Source organism: Fundulus heteroclitus, chromosome 18 (genome assembly GCF_011125445.2).
Source record: "Fundulus heteroclitus isolate FHET01 chromosome 18, MU-UCD_Fhet_4.1, whole genome shotgun sequence".
NCBI classification, from domain to species: domain Eukaryota; kingdom Metazoa; phylum Chordata; class Actinopteri; order Cyprinodontiformes; family Fundulidae; genus Fundulus; species Fundulus heteroclitus.
Window position 1 is genome coordinate 34,024,718 of NC_046378.1, and position 20,265 is coordinate 34,044,982.

General features: G+C 38.5%; 1 protein-coding gene across 5 annotated transcripts in view; it reads right to left on the reverse strand.

Annotated features, from left to right (window-relative positions):
- The window catches only part of LOC105930209 (rho GTPase-activating protein 42), a 129,616-nt gene that overhangs the window by 35,763 nt on the left and 73,588 nt on the right, over positions 1–20,265 (reverse strand). For all 5 annotated transcript variants that reach the window (XM_036149643.1, XM_036149644.1, XM_012868303.3 and 2 more), the window contains exon 4: positions 12,803–12,874. In XM_036149643.1, coding sequence (XP_036005536.1) covers positions 12,803–12,874 — 72 coding nt within the window. The remainder of the gene's footprint in view (positions 1–12,802; positions 12,875–20,265) is intronic.

A 20,265-nucleotide genomic window follows, 5' to 3' on the forward strand; every position in this document is an offset into this window, starting at 1 on the left:
AATCTATACAAACTAAAGCACCGATTGCTTGTTTTGGAAACCCCTCAGCTGTGTGTTGCATACAAATACCAGCTTAGATAGAGAATTATTCAGATGCATCATTAAGATCCCCAAATAAAGGTGACACGCATGTCCTTAGTGAGTGGTTGGAAACTTATGAACAGGACTGTACTGCGTAGGAACACCAGGTTTACTGCTCTCTCTGTCCTCTCAGCCATTGTGACTCCTAGTGAGGAGGCATAATTTGGAGAACGCAACAAACACACACAGCCACACACCAGGGATCCCAATAAATTAAGGGCCTTAGCCGAGTCCCACCAGCCACAGCAGGAATCTCCCAGAACTGATGACTAGTGTGAGCAAACCCAGAAAACACTATGTCCTGAGCTACTCTTTCACACTCACAGACAGCAGGCTGTGATCCAGGGCTGTGGTGAATATGTGAGGTAGATTGTGCCTGATTGAATCATCCGAAGTGTTAAAATGTTTTGTTTTGCTCCTAGCAGGACATGTATAAACTGGTACGCCTGTAATGATAGCCTAGCAGAACACCGGGGCTGTTTGGTCGCGTGTTGATGGTATCTTCCCACCTCCATTTGTGCAGACAGAACAGAATATAAGCAAACAAGGTCGGGAGGACGTTGCGAAAGGAGGCGCAGCTCAGAGAAAAGGCCGGAGCTACGTCTGGAGGGACAAAAGGCATCATCATGAAGGGATACACACCCAGAAGCAGACATTAGGATGCAGGTTTTGCCCGACTACAGCCAGGGTTTCAGAGTGCTCATTTAGCTGAATGGAAAGAACAGCGTCAAAGCACTTGGCAACACTCTGCCGGTGCACCAAGCGCACATGAACCTATCACTCGGGAGATTTTCTCATCTGATTGCTTTGTACTCATTCATGAATAAATCAAATGCAACGGGAAAATGTTCAGAGGCAGATTGCTTTGTAGTAGGATTTCTAACCGGTGAAGCCTCGTGATGCTACCAGGGTTGCTCTGATGGCAGCTGGATGAGTAACTCTGCTAATGTCGAAAATCAGGACTCTTGGAGAGCAACAAATGAAAGAACAAAGTGAAGAGAGACTTTCTTCTTGTCATCACGTGGCAGCCCCCCCCCCCCCCCCCCCCCCCGAGTTAAGACAATGGGACCCTGATAGAAAGAGCAAGAGGATTTTTAAACATTGTCTGTTCTTTGCAGGTTTTTACAGTGGACCAAACAAGCTTCAAGAGCATCCTTTCACCATGGCAACGGATTTGAGCTAAAAATAGGCGGTATGTATCCGTGTAAGCCCTCACAGAATAAAAAATAAAAATAAAAAGATACCTTACAAAATTATTCACACCCGTAAAACTTTTTTCCAGATTTTATCACAATAAAACCACCTATTTCTAAGTATTCCGGGATTTAAAAAAGATCAACCGACACAATGTGGAGTAGAATGATAATGTCACATTCATCCGTCCATCCATTGTCTATAACCGCTTATTAAGCGCCATTGTAACACATGCTGAGATCGAAACCAGTCCATGGCATCTCTGGCTGTATGTTTTGGGGTTGCTGCCCTGCTGGTAGTTAAGCCCCAGTATCAAGTCCTTTACAGCTTCCACCAGGTTTCCTTCCAGGACTTACTTGTGTTTAGCTTCGTCCATCCTCCCGTAAACACGGGCATCCCCTGCCACCACCGAGTTTAATCCTGAGGAATGTTTTTCAGCTTGATGTGTGGAGTTAGTTTCCCACACAGTGTCTTTCATGTAGGCCCAAAAATCCAACTGTGGTCTCATCTGACCAGGGTACCCTCTTCCTCATGCGTCCTGCGTCTCCTTAATGGCTTGTGGCAAACTACAAACAGGCCATCTTATGTCTTTCTTTCAAAATTGACTTCCATCCTGCACTCTACCATAAAATCCAGATTCATAGCTGGACTGATTAATGCTCCCCTTGTTGGGCCTGTCAGTTTAGGTACACCGCCATATGTTGGTAGGTTTGCAGTTGTGCCAGACTCTTTCTATTTTCGGATGACGGATTGACGGAATGACGGTGCTCTGTTAGAAGTTCAAAGCTTGTGATGCTGTTTTGTTTTTTAAAGTAACTCTGCTTTAAACTTCCCCATAACTTTATTTCAAATCTTTCTGCTGTGTTTATTTTACTCATGACACTATTTGTTCATTGTTCTTTTAACAAGCCACTATGGCCATCTCAGGGTAGATAGTAATCATCGTTCAATATCATTGCAACCTTTTTGCACATTCCAATGAAATTTGTCCTGTGCATATAATCCAGCCCTTAGGGAGAAGTGGGCTGCCACTGTGCAGCGCCCGTGGAGTATTCTGGGACTGAGGGTCTTGCTCAGGGACAGCCTGAGGTATTCGAACACGGAAACTAGCAGCCTTCCCAGGATGCAAGGCCCTGCCCTAACTACTAGGCCACCACTCCCCTAAGGATATATCCATCCCTCAGGTAAATACATAATGTCCGCATAGGTGGAATCCATTCACCTGAACACAATCAGCTGCAGTAGATCTTATTTAGGAGTATCAGACTAAAGACTTTTCTGAGTTTTGCCCCATCCCCAAAGTGAAACATGGAGGTGGCATGCTGTAGGGTGCTTTTTCTCAGCAGCAAACCCTAAACGTACAACTAGAGGTGAAATGCAATGGCCTCAATCAAAGCACACTATGCCATCAGTGTCATGGTTCGGTTTTAGGACGGTTCTCATGGTGGGCAGAACCAGAGGCAGAGGGGGAAGTGATGAAACTTTCTTAAGAGAAACAAACATAACTTACAATGTCTGTAAGAAGAAAACAGGGCAAAGGAGCAAAAATGAACATGAACAGAAAGAACAGAAAGAAGATGAACGTATATACTGAGGGAGGTGTGGGTACTGACATATACAGGTTTGTCATTCATGGGGATATGTGGAGCAGCTGAGAAGGCATGGGAAGATTATTTGTATAGCAATTTTAAGTAACAAAATAATTCAAAGTGCTGTACATAAACAGAAAACATTACAAGGGAACAGAGCATATCACAGGAAAAGAAAACCTTAACAAACTTCAACACGAGGCTTTAGTTTCATTTTCAAGTAACAAGCTTAAACACTAGGTGAGGCAAGTTTATTTGTATAGTACATTTCAGTACAAGGAGAACGCAAAGGGCTCTACATGATTAAAGCACAGGAAAATAAAAAACAGAATGACAGCAAACGTTCTAACATTCAGAAAGAAGGGTAAGAATGGAGCCTGAGGAAGGGAGACTAATGAACGTCGAGGAACTGAACAGAAACAAACAAACGCAGGGGAAATATCAGTCAGAGATCAAACAGGAAGTAACTCAAAGTACAAAGAACATAAGAATAAATAAGGAAGCTAAACACAAAGAATGAACTAATATGGAGACACCTACCTACTAACCATAATAAACACAGAGAAATCAAGAGTAAAAATGTATTCAAATTAACTAAGAGCATAAGCAGAAAATGATCAAACTGCAAACACAAAAGAAAACCAAGACACAAGCACCTCAAGATTGTGACAAGTGTAGTATGAATAGTTTGTGTTAGCATGAATCAGTGAAGTTCTAGACTAAGAGCTGATTGAGAATTTGCACCAAGGCTTGAACAATCTGTGGCTAAAGAAGCTCGTCCTCCAATCTGACTGTATTTATTGTATTGTTAGTTCACTAATATTCACACTAATGAACCTCTCAGGAGTCTAGAGGACAGCAGAACTAAAGGTTTTAGAAGTATTGGTGCAAATGGAACTGGATGTATATGCAGGCTACAAGTGTCCAGAATTTTATTTATAATTTTTTTTTTTCCACTTTACACTTTTGCATCGCTTTGTGTTGGTCTGTCACATCTAATCCCAGTAAACTACACTTAGGCTTGTGGAGGTAACATGACAAAACGTGAAAAAAGTTCAAGAGGTATAGATAAGTTTTGAAAGACACAGTATTTCACATTTTTATACTTATAGTTCTTTTTTTTTTTTTTTTTTTGGTCAGCACTTCACGCAAATACTAGTGAGCAATCAGGCATCATTGTCAGCTTATTTCACCATGTTTCCATTGTGAATGAATTCTCTGAGCAGTGACATGAAAGGGAGAACTGTAACCTATCTCTATGAGCTCATTAGATGCAGCTAATTGGCGCATGGGTCCAGAAGAGGCGATTAAGCAGCAATAGCTACACACATGAGCTGCTCTTAGATGAACAAGGCAGACAGACAGAACACAAGCCTTCAGTTCAGTTCTACCACTTTGCTGCAAAGCTAGAAGCAAAAGCCTTTCTCTTTACCTAAAAAAACAACAACAAACAAACAAATTCCTGAGGAGATGTAACAGGCAAGATGAGACTGGCCAATTAGCAAGAAATAATTACAAACATCTGCTACGGCAGGCTTTAAAAACCAACACCTAGGCTTCTAAATAGACTATATTTAGAAATAGGCAAGCTGCAAACCTTCTGGGTGAAATATAACATTTATCAATTGTCACTAAAAGCTTTGGCAACAAGTCCAACTTTAAAAAAAATGCAAACTAGAACATACAATCTGTTTACAGGAGAACAGGGATGTTCCTTTTTGTATTTGCTTGCTTGTAACTTCATAAAAATCAATCTTCCACAGCCTCTTTTGTCTTATAGTGTGGTAAAAACTTGGCTGCTTGACTACACTTTCTCCTGTAGGGATTCTATCACTTCTCCCTGTCAAGATCAGACTGTATGCTCCCTTCCCTACATAACCAAAGATAGCATGTAGGGGGGAAAAATACAAAGAACCAGAATGAAAATCAGATTCACTCAGCCAGAATTAACAAAAAAATAAAGTAAAATTTGAACTGAACAAACAAACTTTCATTCTAATCTGAAACAAGGTTATCCATTCGACAGTTATCCCAATTTCTGTGGGAAATTCAAAGTCTGCTCTTGTTATTTCAGTGTCCTAAAGTTGTCATGTGACGGCTCAATCCAACTTTGAAGGCTAAAAACAAAACAATTAACTGAGCTTTGGCTCCTGCCGGGCCGTGGGTTTATTTTTCCGCTATTAAGACTGTTTTGACAGCAAATTGACTTTATTAAAACCCAGAGGCTTTGAGGATAACTTCATAACCATGATGAACTAACAGGAAACAAAAGCCCTTTGTCCTTTATCAAGAGTCGCTTCCAGGTCAAAGGTGGAGTAAAAACACTGGGAGGAAATATTAAAATGTATGCTTAGAAGTCATTGTGCTGATGATATTTTTGGAAATCCAAGAAATCCTTTTTATTAAACCTCTGTACCAAGGGGAATACAGACAGAAATTAGTTAGTAGCTAAATCTGGCACTATTCCTCTTCTCTCCACAGAGAATATTGCTTTCATGCAACTTCCCTGATATGTATATAAGCTAGACTGAACCCATGTTAGACAATTCTATAAAGACATGAAAGAACACAATAAAGAGAGATTTTTTTTACCAGCACATCTGCATTATGTGAATATTGCAACAACTTTGCATTCCAGCAAACAAAAGCTAAAAATAATTACTTCCCATACTCTATATTAGAAAATAGAGTATAATATACCTTGACTGAATGCACATTCAATCTTCTATTGAATTCATTTGATTGCTTTCTTTTTATATAATATAAATCAACTGGTACCACATTACCTGATATTATGTAAGTAACCCGTCACATCCTACAATAATTTTCTTGGAAATTGTTGCCATTGACAACAAAACATATCAACTTAAAAAATAAATATCGTGTTACTATTTTGTCTTACATGGACCTTTGGAAAATGATTTAATATAAAATACTGTAATTAATTGTAACTAGTAGTATAGTTGTAGTTATGCATTATTTTAATTATTATTTTAATAATTATGTTATATTTTCAAGTTTTATAATAAACAGTGCATTATTATAACTATTATGATTATTATTATGATTATTAATAATAATATTATTATTATTGCTATTATTATTATAGCAGTTTAGTATCATCAACATTGATTTTATTAAAACTTTTGATGTTAAACTCATCTTTAGAATGAAAAAAATTAAACAAATTAAAAACAAACAGGTGAAGGTTAATTATTTTTAGTTGATTTGACTTGATTGAAGGTATCTATAAGCAGCTTTTTGTGAGATTTCTTTAAAAAATGGGTTTGGTGGAGGATGTCTTCCTCTTCTTATAATCCTCAAAAACGCTGTGATTGATAGCATAATACAAATGCGTTATTAAAGCGCGGATCCATTCAAAGAAAGATGGACAGCAGCCACAACAGGCTTTTTATCTTTCAACTCAATTCAAGAAAAACAGAACAGAACCCAATGAAATCTACAAACTCCTTTATATAAGGGAAGATAAAATATTGTGAAGTGCCTCTGGTGCATATTTTCTTAAATCAGTTTGACATAAACCTTTAGTCCATGTTATCTTAGTATTATGTGAGCAAATCATAATACTGCAGATGTGATGTTCGTGTTTAGAAACTACAACGTGACTAGAATGATCAAAGATCTAAACAGCTCTTGTAATTTTCTAAGGCACGGGTGTTAAAAGTGTCGCCCGGGGTCCATTTACAGCATCTGAGCTGATATTGTGCCGTCACTTATTTTAAAATTAGGGTGAACTTATTACAGACTACTTGAAATATACTTACAACTGAAAATATTAGGTTCAATGCAACAACAGCATTCATCTTTCATTGACAACAGTTTTTCCGTTCTCACATATCCAATGATTTTTACTGGAATGCAGACTTTGGTGCACTAAAACCTGCTTTTAATTCATTTATTAAAATTAGCTAAACCAGTAAGCCTTTTTAAAAGATAGATTGACCCAAATCATGCTATTGCTGGGAATAGACATGTTTTTTTTTCTTCAATCGAGCTCAAAAAGGTTTGCAAACAATTTACGCATTCCTTTCCTACAAAAACTCTGGACGGATTTGTTTAATTAAACTATTGGATGCTTATATTGTGTGGTACAGGAAAAAAACAATTCACAACATAATTTTCTCATAATTTTTTTTATTTTTACTCTATGTTTTGACCTTCAAGTACTTTTGGCGTGACAATTTTGGCCCACATGACAAAGTTTGATATATCCCTGGTCTAAGGACATCTGGGTATGCTTTCACAAATTCTTCACAGGTGTGGAACGCTCTCAGAGCCCCTATTGTTCAATGAGGTCTTTAACATGAATAACCCGGTATATATATATATATATATATATATATATATATATATATATATATATATATATATATATATATATATATATATATATATATATATATATATATATATATATATACACACACACACACACAGTAATATCTGGTATAAATATTGTTTTCTTTGAGATTAATGATCATACACACTGTCCCTGTTAAATGAACTAACCATACAAACAATGCATATATTTGCTATGCCAATGATCCTGTAATCCTTAGAGGATTGCAGAGTACTTAAAAAAAAATAAAAAAAATAACTTGTACAATTACATAAAATTAGAGACCCAACTAGAAATCAGATGATGACCAGAATTGGTACCTATCAGAAAAAGTCCCAAAGTTGTGAGAAATTGTGAAATTTTCTGGATGTTTTATATGAGGTCCAAGGAAAAAGAAAACATGAAACTTAAAGAGAAATTGGACCTTTGTGTCACATCATATTAATACGGCAGAAGTTCCTAGACACTCAATTAACAAAAATGACACTAAAAAAACAAAAATGCCTCATTAATTATTATTATTATTATTTTTTTTTTAGGAACCGAGTTTCACATTTTTGTGACAGCAGCAGTTTAAAACACATTTTTCTTAATGCAAAACTCTTCCCATCATGAATACATACTCTCAAATTAAGAGTTAAATGTTTCTACATTTTTCAGAGCGAGGCGACACTACTTAAATCAACTTTTATTTTAAGGCATTTTTTTTTGTTATTTTTTTAATTTTAAAAATTAATCAGATAAACACAAAAGGGAGATATGTTCTTACACTAACAGGTTTAGCAAACTAAAAAAAACAACAACTTTCAATTCCTGTTTTAATCCTGAAACTATTGTAGAAAGCTCAAGAACACGTTTCACATCACAGAAAAACATATTTGAAACTGAGAAAAAGAAGTGACACCTGAATTTCTGGCCTACATCTCAATTGGTCTACCTGTGCACATGGCGTTCCAGTGAAAACATACATTATTTGCATCATTATATATATTTTTTCATCATGTGTGTTGTTACAAATAGCAAAGTTTAAGGGTCTTAAGTCCAAAACGTTTGGTGCACCTCTGTGTGAAGCAGGCCATCCCTGATGTGTCCTAGCTGCGTTCGATCTGCTGACACATTATGACCGCTTGTGTTGTGCTTGTGCCTAGAAAGTTCATACGTTGGTACATAACCTCAGTGGGATTACTCCCAGTATGCCCATATATAGCAAGTGCTCCCAGATTGTCCAACTGATGTTCTCAGACATCATCAAGTGCAATAACTGGAAGGGTCATACGGCCCGCGGATCGCTCCGGATTCCTGGAACCGTGGAAAGTTACTCAGCAGCCCGTGATGTGTGTGTTTTATCTCACTCTAGTTGGGTTAATGTTTAGCGGAGGAGAGACTGCAGGAGGACAGAGCCATTAGGAGGAAGTGGTCAGAGGAAATAAGAGGTAGTGGGAGTGATGGGTGGGGGGGGGGGGGGGGAGGGAGGCTGTGGCTTTTAAGAAACCATTTTATAAACACAGACAGTGAGAGCAATAACACTGAGCATGCTGATGTAGGAGAGAGAAAGACACAAATGGCAGCCAAACGCGGCGTTTCATTTTGGTAGGGGCACGAAGCGACTCTGGTTATTCAGTCTGACCAGGCAGGGAGAGCGATGACGCTCACACCTCGGTACAGGGAAGAGAAATGGTGTCATTATGCTGCAGGTTGGCCTGTGAAGAGACCAATGAAGTACAGCAGGATGACTATATCTGCAGACCAGTGGCTGTCAAGGCATGTAAAATAAATCAAAACGAGAGCGAGAGAGAGAGAGAGAGAGGATAGAGCGAGAGAGAGAGAGAGAGAGAGAGTGAGAGAGAGAGAGACTGACTTTGAGGCTGAGGCGTTCCTCACAAAGATAAAAGCTATGTTAAGATGTTCAAATGATTCATGGTACAGTATTGAGTTAGTAGTGAAGTTGTGGGAGAGCGGCATAAAAGCCCGAGCTCTTCCATCGCGCTCATGTGTGAACTCACCAAGGGACTGACCACAGACCAGCCGCTGTACTTTCATATCATGCCTCTGCGTTGGCCAGAAATGAAAGCGTGGCTTGTAGCGAGAAACCCACACTGTTCTTTAGAGTCAACGCCGTCCTTAGAAACACGTCCGCTGTGAGTCCAGGATGCCTTCAAGCAACGCTGCGCACAAGTCTGACTGATATCAATCATCCAGATCCAATAAATTAGAGAAGGCTGTATTACATATAACAGGATTACAGTAATCCTATTAAAAAAAGGGGGTAAATGCATTAAATATGTCCTTCCTGCAGGTGCATCGCAAAAGGAACAACATACTGTAAAGGTGACATTTGGAGGTTTTTACATGCCCCAGTTATTTCAAGAAACTGAGTGATGGAGATATCTATTTTTATTATTATATCAATAAAAAGCTAGTGATGCCACAACTTCTAGTTGCTCATAAAATGGTGAAGAACCTCGGTATTGTTGCTTCATATAGAATAGTATCTACATGACATGCACTGTTATGAATGTATTTAAAAGATTTCTAAGTGAGTAAAAAAAAAAAAAAAGTTCTTGAGACATAGATGCCAAAGTGCAGAACAGAAAAACACCTGTAAACCTGAAGCTAGGTATAGATTTTATAACTCTAATCATCCGTTTACAAACTCCTGAACAGTAATAGGAACGGCGACAACAGACACAAAGGAGCAGATGTTGCTTGAGCTTTCAGGCCATATGTCAATGCCGCAGCCGTATTGTGAGTGGCGCATTTGTGAAGACACATGCGAAAATCTGTGTGAGACGTTTTTCTTCCAGGAGTTTTAGATCAAACTGTTGTAATTGTGTCGAAGCATTAGCAGCACAAAGCCATCTGTTTCAGATTAGATAGTGAATGAATCGATCTAAAAATTAAGCATATCATCAGAAAACTTTCTGCAATGGCATAAGGTAGGAATGAATGAATGATCTGCTTGAAATATATAAATAAATAAATAAATAAATATATATATATATATATATATATATATATATATATATATATATATATATATATATATATATATATATATATATATATATATATATATATACAGACACATCTATTTAGGATTGCCTTCGACTGTTCTAATTGAACTGTATTACTGTATTACTTTGTTTTCCAACTGTTTTTACTTGTTTGCTTTTAATTTTTATTTTCTCATGTTCTATTTTGTTTCTGCATTTTATTCCTACTTGCTTTTATTCTGTTTTATTTTCCTATATTTTAATCATGTAAAGCACTTTGCACTGTCTCTGTACTGAAACGTGCTACACAGATAAATTTGCCTTCCCTTGCCTTGCCTAAATAATGCCAGCATATATATAGCACATCAGTAAATCACTGCAAGTTTGTGGTTACCCAAAGTGGGCCTTTGTCAATTCAGCCAATAACGTCGCTGGCAGAAAGGAAACAATACAGAGGAGAAAACAGAGAGAGGCATAAACATTGTCATTCAATATGTGTCAGGAGTTTCTGAGAAACTCAGGAGAATTTTCTCCAAACACAATATAACGGTAAATTTGAAACCTAGATAACACTCTCAGACAAAAACTGGTTCATCCCAAAGACAGAACACCCAAACCACAGCTGAGCTGCATTGTGTCTGCGGTCCAATGCAGCGAGGACTGCTCAGACTCTAACATTGGAGAAACTAAACAGCAGCTACATAATCGCATGGCGCAGCACAGGAGGGCCAGAAGCTCAGGGCAAGATTCAACATTCCACCTGCACCTCAAGAACAAAGGGCACTCTTTTGAAGATAATGATGTCCTGATTTTAGACAGGCAGAACAGATGGTGTGGAAGGGGTGAAGGAAGCCGTCTTGGTCAAAAGAGAAAAGCCATCACTAAATGGGAGGACTGCGCTTCCAACTCCCCAGTGTTTACAGCTCGGTCCTCAAATGCATTCCAAAGATATTCCATCAGCAGTCTCATCATGATTCAGGTGACCAAGTATTTCACTCGCACCAAGCAATAGCTTCTAATAACCCAGGACAGTGGAGGGTGGGTCGTTGATTTGCATCTGACTTAGAATGTGCCTAGGAGGATGGGCCTCCATGTCCTTAAAAACAGCAGTGCAACAACTACAGGTTGCTCAGGTGCGAGCCACCAGAACTGACAAAGACTCCTGGATAGGTGATGAAACGTTTTCAGAAAGAAACGGAACGAAAGTGATGCCTCTGTTTTAAGCCCGTTTTCTGTTGAGATGACCCGGATGACTGAGAATTTGAACAGGCATGTCATGAGTCCATACTACTCAAAATCCAATAAGGAAGCAAATAAATCAATACACTGTACATGTAAACATACAGTTGCACATTCCCATGTGCCTATGCACATCTACATATACATACATACATATACTTACTGTATATGGTATACATTGATTTAGCATAAACGATCAAGACCTTCACAGCTACAGTGGTGTTCAGAAACTAAACTACTTACCTAATGATAACAGCAGTATAATATGCTTAATTATTAGCAGCACTGAAATAAGAAATTATTAAAATGAGACAATAAGTAATAGATTAAATAAGCAAATACTGCAAATTAAAACACGATTAACATATAAAATACAAAAGTAAAACGTTTCAGATCCGGCTCATAAATGATCATTAATGGTCAGTTATTCTGACTTAAACTAATTTAAATTTAGTGGTTTGGCATATTTCAAATTATAGCCCCCCCCCCCCACCCACACACACACACACACACACACACACACACACATGAAATAGAATGTCTGGGGGTAAAATTTACAACAGCTAACCACACTTAGTATGAAGATTATCCATCCAACTACTGTCGTAGGCTGAGCTGCAGTGAGACAAAGTCATTTTTGGACATTTTATCGTTTCTCCTGAAGGTTCCCAAGGTGTTCCAAGGCCAGTAGGAACATTAAGTCCCAGGAAGAACTCCTAAATATGTGTATTTTTATTAAGAATGAGTAGTACCTTATGGTAGTGCCTAATGGGAAGTTCTCCCTTTATTTGGTTTCTTTCAATAAATCGACACATACTTCTGCACTTCTAAATACTCCTTCATATTATATATTAAATCATCATCATCTTTACCTAGTGACCTGTCTGAGGATGTTTAAATTCAAAGACATACACAGACAAACAGTTACGTAGATGAGTATACAAATAAAATATTAATACACAAGAAATAAGTTGAGGTGAAGATAAACCAAGAACAGAGAACTGCAACGTGAAAAACTTTACCAGCCCAAAAAATAATTGCTTGGGTCAATATGTCACTTTTAATTTAATAAACATTAAAAAAAAGATCACTTTAAAAAAACTAGCGGGTGCTAATGCCTTTTAATGTCAAAATTACAAACTGATGTCTTTGTCTCTAACCCGTACGAGCCTGATTAATTGGGAGAAGGCCACTTTTCTTGGCAGTGTCATACTTTAGTTTTAATTAATGATTTACAGACGGCAGGGAGAGGAAGGGGGGGCGAAGGGAAAGGGCGAGGGTGTCAGGCCGCACGAAATTCTCTGGCGCTGCTTTGTAGCTAATTGCGCACGTAGGGGGTCTCTTACCTTCGCCGCTCCAATTTGCTCCTTCCGAAATTTTTCCAGGGGAGTAATCAAGACATCATCTGCATTCTGAATCTGAAACAGAAAATCAAAGAAAATAGAGAGGATGTCATCCTGACTGAAAGATGGGGCCTGAGTCATAGCAACCCTGCCAATGATTCAAAATAACGTTAGGAAAAATATACCACGAAAACCCAATTCAGAAGTCATTCAGTTTTGTTGGAGGTTTTTTTTTTTCCACGCTGGAAATTATGAGCGAGAATCGATAATCTCAAATCAAAAGAGAGCTGGGAGGACGCATTAGGTTCAATTGCATACGGAGGGTAGTGCAATCAGATTCATTAGTCTCTCTTAGACCAGTGACAGTGCACAATGTGATACTGTGAGGGACCAAAATGGGTACGGCAGAGATAAGAGAAAATGCACTTAACAATGGTCATGCCAGGGAGAAAAAAAAAAGTAACATTTTATGTGAGCTCTGAAGCACCGGGATCGTCAAACCTCGCTGAAATATGACACGGTTGTGCAGATGAGGCGGCTTTACAAGCGCGGCCTGCGATGCATTTTAATTTTTGAGGCGGCGTTCGCCTCCACATGTGGGCGACCTCTGGAGTGTCACGACTAGAGAGAAAGGTCTCTCCTGTGGCCTCTCCCTTTTTATTCCAGACAGAAAGCGATAGGGCGAGATATATTGTGCCAATTACAGTTCACGCTCAATCCTCATGGGTGAGCGGTTCAAAAAGGTGCCATTAAGGTGCTACTGAATTTCCTACGGATGGGTTTTCATCCGCCGGCATCGGATGACATCAGACTGGTGGAGCCGCTCAACGGCGGGGCTCTGTCACAAATGACATGGTTCTTAAGGTGATTTAAGGTGCGGTTCTGTGTGGTGAGTATATGTGACAAACTATGAGCCCAGATCTAATACATCCATGATACCAGCACTAATTTAGTGCTGTCAGCTAAGATGGGCTATCAGCTCCCTGGCCGTAATCCTCCGAACACACCCGTTCTCCAGATAGTTTTTGTTTTGGGCCATCCATCTAAATGCACAAACCTATGGCCCATACAGTCAGTGGCATCTAAAATGGATCAAAATCTCTCTGAGACAAAATTAATTTGCGGCTCTTTTTACGGTGCCTTGAGCAAAACTTTGAATTGTGCTGCATTTGTCAATTTACAACCACAAACAATGTATTTTATCTCAAGTAAAATCTCCCCTTTAACGATTTCCTCTATTTCAACTATTTATGTCCAACTTACGTTTTTTTTGGATAATAACAGCAGCAATTTGAAAAAAAAAGTGTTTTCAAATAATATTGCCATACATTCTTAATTCAGAGTATCAGTTTCTTCCTTCGGGTCGACGTCTCAGAGTCCCCGCTTGTGGACTGAACCGCCATAAGAACTTGTTTGTTCCGCTTTCCATTAAAGCAATAAACAGCATCAAACAGTAAATTGTGGAAGTAGGCATTGGAATCCAAACTTTAAACTAAACAGACATGCTTCTTTTACGCATTCATTTGTCTTATAATGGATTCTTTATAGAAGGGTCTTTAGAATTTTTTTTTTTTATTTTTTATTGTGAATGTAATGTGACATGCTTCTTTTATGTATTTATCTTTTGTATAATGGAATTTTTATAGTAGTCTTTTATGTGTGAATGTACTGTGACAGCCATGGTTTGAAATATAAAGCAGCCAGAGTCTGTACCCAAGACAAATTGCCTTTGGGACAATAAAGGGCATCACTATCATCATCATTGAGTAATTGATGATGGCTAGTAACTAACCTAAACTTAGTTACTGGTTGTGCGGCCCTTGGTGGCAACAACTGACAATTGTTTTTGATAACTGCCAATGAGTCTTTTAGGACCTTTTTTGAACCCACTCTTTGCAGAACTGTTTTAATTTATCAATACTGGAATGTGGTTGAATTAACAGACTGTTTATCAGGGAGTACCTCAGTATATCGGCCTCTTCTGTCAAACCAAACCTCAGAAACCCTGGGGTCATTTTTGATCCAGTCCTGTCATAGTTGTTCCATTTTCATGGATTATTCAAAATCTGTTCGTTATTCTTTTTATGTGTTTGAAAGCAAGCACTGACATGGCCCGAGGAACCACCAGGCCAACATGAAACGTGTGCAGAAGGTGCATGTGTCACAGCACGGAGCAACTATGCCTGGTGAGACACAGGAGGAGCCAGACCCAGAGTTACCCCACAGTGCCCGGAGCCTTCGGATGGTTCACGCAGCAGACTCACGCGTGAGAGCAAAACATTTTCAGGTAAAGTGCCACTAAGCTAGCAAGGAGAAGGAGTGGCTCCACTTTGGTGAAGATGCAGATACCATGTTAGAAGCAGCTGCTAAGGAGGACGTTGAACATGGTCTCGCGACAATGACCATTATCAATATCAGCCTAGCAGTGGGGAGATTTAGACAAGGAGAGAAGAAAGTAAGAAAGCTTCCCTATGCTGAGAACCACCGAGAAAACAAGATACATCCATTCAGGCAGGTGCTGAGAAGCTTAAAGGAAGAATACACAATAATTCATTATTTCAGAGAGAACTAAACAGTGATGTGAAGAACTAAAAGGTATCATTTTAGGTGGAATGTGGTAAAATGTCACACATCATCTCACTGTGTTGTTCTCCAGTCTCTTGCATGTACATCCATGTGAATAGCTGCCACTCAGGGCTTAGCCCTCCTATAAAAATGAACGTCAACGAGATGGGAGCAAGCAGTAGAGAACAAGGCCTCATGGACTGAGCTTTGGATGGCTCGACCCCATTGAGTTAAGTTCTTGGTCTAGATGGTTTGGGATGTGTTGCTGAGTCCTTCCAATCTCTTCACCTGGAGACATGGTGGAGTCACCAGTATGCCCTCTCTGCCAGAAGAGAGGAACCTTTGAGCACATCCTCAGCAGCTGTCCAAGAGCATATTATCACTGTTTTTATGTTGTTTTTTATTGTAATGTGCTTTGTGTTTTTTTAACCTGTGAAAGGTGTTATATAAATAAAGTTTAGTTACTTATTTACTGTTTCCAGTCATGTCGAAGCATATTAAATAAGTTTATGTCTGGACTTCGTCACTAAAAACTCCAAAAGGTGCTTACACTTCAGAAAGGGAACTAAAAGTAAGTCAAATTTTCTTGAAATTAATGTACTTTTCCTTGATTTAAGCAGGTAAATAAGACTATTTGCCAATGGAGTGAGTATTTTTACCCCTAAGATATGATAATTGGATATCCTGCACTTGAAATAAGATGATAGATATGAAATGTTCCTATTTTAAGTGCAAAAATCTTATTCCATTGGCAAACAGTCTTATTTACCTGATTAAATCAAGGAAAATACATTAATTTCAAGAAAATTTGACTTACTTTTAGTTCCCTTTTTGTAGTGTAACTGAACAGAGACAAGTGAGGTCTTCAGTGGTTAGGAAGTTTGTGAATGTTTTTTGTGACCTCTTGAAAAGGTCATCAATGCCATCTTGGGAGTAATTTTGGTTGGCTTACATTTTCTGAGAAGGGTTACCATTGTTCCATGTTTTCTCCATTGATAAGTTTTCAGGGGGCTTCATAGTCTACTTTTGAGGTCTTCACCTGTTTGTAGATCTTGTTTTGTGGACTCTTGTTTACTAGTTGGGGGTACTAATGAAGGCGTTTTATTGCAATTTGCAATTTTATTTAGTTTTATTTAGGTTGCAAAGGGGGCTGAACACAAACGCAGGCCACACTTTCCAGATCTTATAGCTCCACTGTGTGTTTGCCTACCACATGAAATACAAATTTTATTGTCATTCAACTGCACCATCACCATGTACATTTGAGTGAATTTTTGTTCCAAGGCTCCGAGTAAAAACAAAAGTGAACCATTATAAATATGAGCATTTTTCATTTGTCAGGAAGCTCATGATCGCACTGTGCTTGTAAATGTCTAGCTTTGCTTTAACAACAAAAACAGAGGTTTTTTTTTATTTGGCAGACAGATGTTTAACACTTTTAATTGTCAGTGTTTATCAGATTATACGTGTTGCACTGTATCACAACTCAAATGGGCATCACTTTCTCACATTAGACAACCCGTGGACATTTGGTTTGTGTGGATGTTATAAAGGTGGGCAGTCTGGTCAAACTGTAACTGCCATACCACTGGGAGCATCTCAGAAATGTCAAGGACAAACTATGCGCTGGCAGCAGGCAGCTGGGGCATGTGCTGTAACAAGTCTGCACGTGGAAGACTCACAACAGCTCTGACAGTGCTGTTTAGCAAGCTGGAACTTGACGTTTTCGATGATGAAGATAGATATTTGCAGCTCCGTCTGTCTGGGATCACAGTGATCCACTTAAGGTTGGACATTTTTACATAATCGGCAGGAAGGTATAAGTTAATTTACAATACAATAGAAAGTCATTGAGCATTAGCAATTGTAGGATTTGCTGGTGCAATAATGCCTTGCATGCTTTTAATATGTGAGTACCTGGTTAGTTGAGCTATGCTGAAAAAAAATGTATTTGTCACAAATTCTCTTAAAAAAAAAAGACTCAAAGAAGATCACAAAACTGAATACAAACAAAATGCTTGGTCATTTTCTCAAACCCCACTCTGAGTTGATGCTGTTGGGTAGTTCTACCCTACCATTCCGCCAAAAATGATGAGGTAATGTGTCAGACTTACTGAAACTCTTCAACAAGGTGGAATAAAAAAATGGTAAGATGGTAAAGTTATCGCATATAAAATATATTAATGTCACTGTGCCATGTGACCACCTTTAGTCACACTATAAAACAAGCTTTTGTCACGGCCTACTTCTGGCTATGCTGAACATTTCCACTTTGACCAGAATTTGGTGAAAAAGTCAATGTTGTGTTAAATTAACTCCAGACTGGAGCACTCCATATATGACTCAGGAACTGGTTGTTTTGACCCCAGCAGTTTTAGAGTGTAAAATCAAAGATTATGTCGAAGTCATACATATGAAATGTTTACTATGAGAGGCAAATCACTATACTTCTGTAGAAAACAGTACTAGATGTAATCCTAATCACATGTAAACATTATTAAGTTACTCTTTTGATACATATAATCCTAAAATTAGCACAAAACTACAAAAAATCTACAGTATATGTATATCCAATTAAAAGGAAAAATAGAAAAAGAGAAATTGTGGACAGTGGAGAGAATCACCAGAACAGCGTTTCCCTCCATCCATGACACTGGTTGCAGACGCTATATGACCAGTAACCTGTCCAGCCAGCCAGATAATGTGTAGCACTCTATGTTCTGCACATTATCAACCTGGGGCTGCTCCTATGGAATCCGTTTGGGAAAAGGAGGGACATTCAGCTGAGCTCTCTGAGCTGATTGGGCGAATAGATACCTAGTGCCCGCCTACCAAGGGTTGGTTTTAGCCAATCACGGTATCAAATTAAACCGTAAGCAGCAGGTGTCATGAGAAACCACAATAATCTAAGCTAATCAAGGCACGTCTTGCTGTTCTTCTTTCAAAGATGAAACGGTGGATTCTGTCAAAACAAATGTGATAGCAGCAGCTACGCGTGCGTCCTCCGGTGCTGCCATGTTCATTTTGGTTAAGCTGTGGGCTCAGCAGCTCTTGCTTTTGTTGCACCGGTATGTCCCGACTTGAACCACAATACTGCAATGTGATTGGCCGGAACCGTTTTTAGTTCTGACATAAACAGTTGAAGCCGGAGCGGTCCAAGATGGATTCTCCTGTGTTTGCGAACGCACAAATACCGCGAGAATTCATCATGCGAGGCAAGGTTACATGACCAGGGCTCAGACAACCATAAACAACCTCTCCCGCCTCCATCATGGACTGTTCACCCTGCTGCCCTCTGGCAAGAGGTTCAGCAGCTTCAAAATGCACAACAACCAGATTCTACAACAGCGTCATTCCACATGTTATAAGACTACTAAACTCCCAATACTCCCCCATAGAAATAAAACTTAATAACTGTACTATCTGCATCATCATATGGTCCGTTCATTGTTGCAACACATCCTGCATTGACTATTCATTTTGTCTTAATATTAACTTTTCTGTACATCTAAAATTGGTTTTGGTTAGCTGCTTTATTCCTGACAAATGACAAATACTTATATTTATACTGTTTCTTTTTCGTCTTCTGTCTTTACTTGGAGACTTGCAATGAAATTTCGCTCAATTGTACATTGCGAATGTGCAGTTGAAGACCACACAGTCTGTCAATATGCAAGAACTGGAAGGATAAACTATGACTTCTATCTGGGGAAAATCAGATGAAAAGTCTTTTTCCACTGTGTATTTTGGAAATAAAAAAAAAGAATAATCATGATGTGTTTCTAACAGGGGAAATTATCCAGAAAAGAATCACAAGATTTCCTAATCCTACAGAAAAAGAAATAACTGGAAAAACAAATCTATAAACCATGAGATTTCACACACGGCTTGACGCTCCACTCTCAACTCCCATTATACAAGATTACAACTTTAGATACGATTAGAAATTTAATCAATGCAAGACAACAAATTAGTTTAACTAGAGAGGCTTAATAGGGTGTATGTGGAACAAGATTCTCTTTAAATGCATTCATTCATTTTTAACCTATATTTATAATCAGCTGATTGTTGAAAACCTGTGTAGCTATTGCCCTGTAGCCACTCCCCCCCTGCAGTGAGAGCTATTACTAAATGAGGTGGTACTTATGTGAGGTAAAATCAAGGCAAAGTGATGCTAACAGTGCAAATGTAGAGGGCATCAGGTGGTCATCAAATCTAGTTGTACTAATCCCCCCATCATATAAAAGTCGTTATGTTATCTAGTGTGTCAACAGGAATGTTTAGATCAGTCTGCCATTGTGATAATCTTATTTCCTCTGTCTGATCTCACATGCTTTTAGCTTAATTGAACAGTGATTTATCCCATTTTGAATGTGGATTTCTAATATTACCATTTTCAATTAGAAAAAAAAAGAAAGTTTTAAATAGAAAAGCACAATCTGATATTTAAAACTGAGAAGTTTTTTGTAAAGTTGGTTGTTAAAATGTTTTTTTTTCTGGAAACTTGCTAAACAATAATACATGATTTTAAAACAGTTATACTATTACTAGTAATCTGTTGGCACAAAATCAATATAGAAAAAGATTTTAATTCAAGATTAGAATTGCAATACTTATACATACACATATATTTCTACATGAAAGCAGCCAACTCATTTAAGACTCAATGGATTACTTTCAGGCTGGAACCGTGCCCACTGCCCTCAGCAACAACCTCTCACAACAGGATTAAATCCATATGAGCCAGATCGGTGTGATGCTTGAAAGGATGCAATAGCACTAAGCAATTTCATTACTAGATAGAGGGGGGGAATGTCAATGTGCCACATTTCCCCCGTGCACCGGGTTTTCCCCAGTCTAAATATCCAAAGTGTAACTCCGAGGTTAATTTAGCAGAGGAA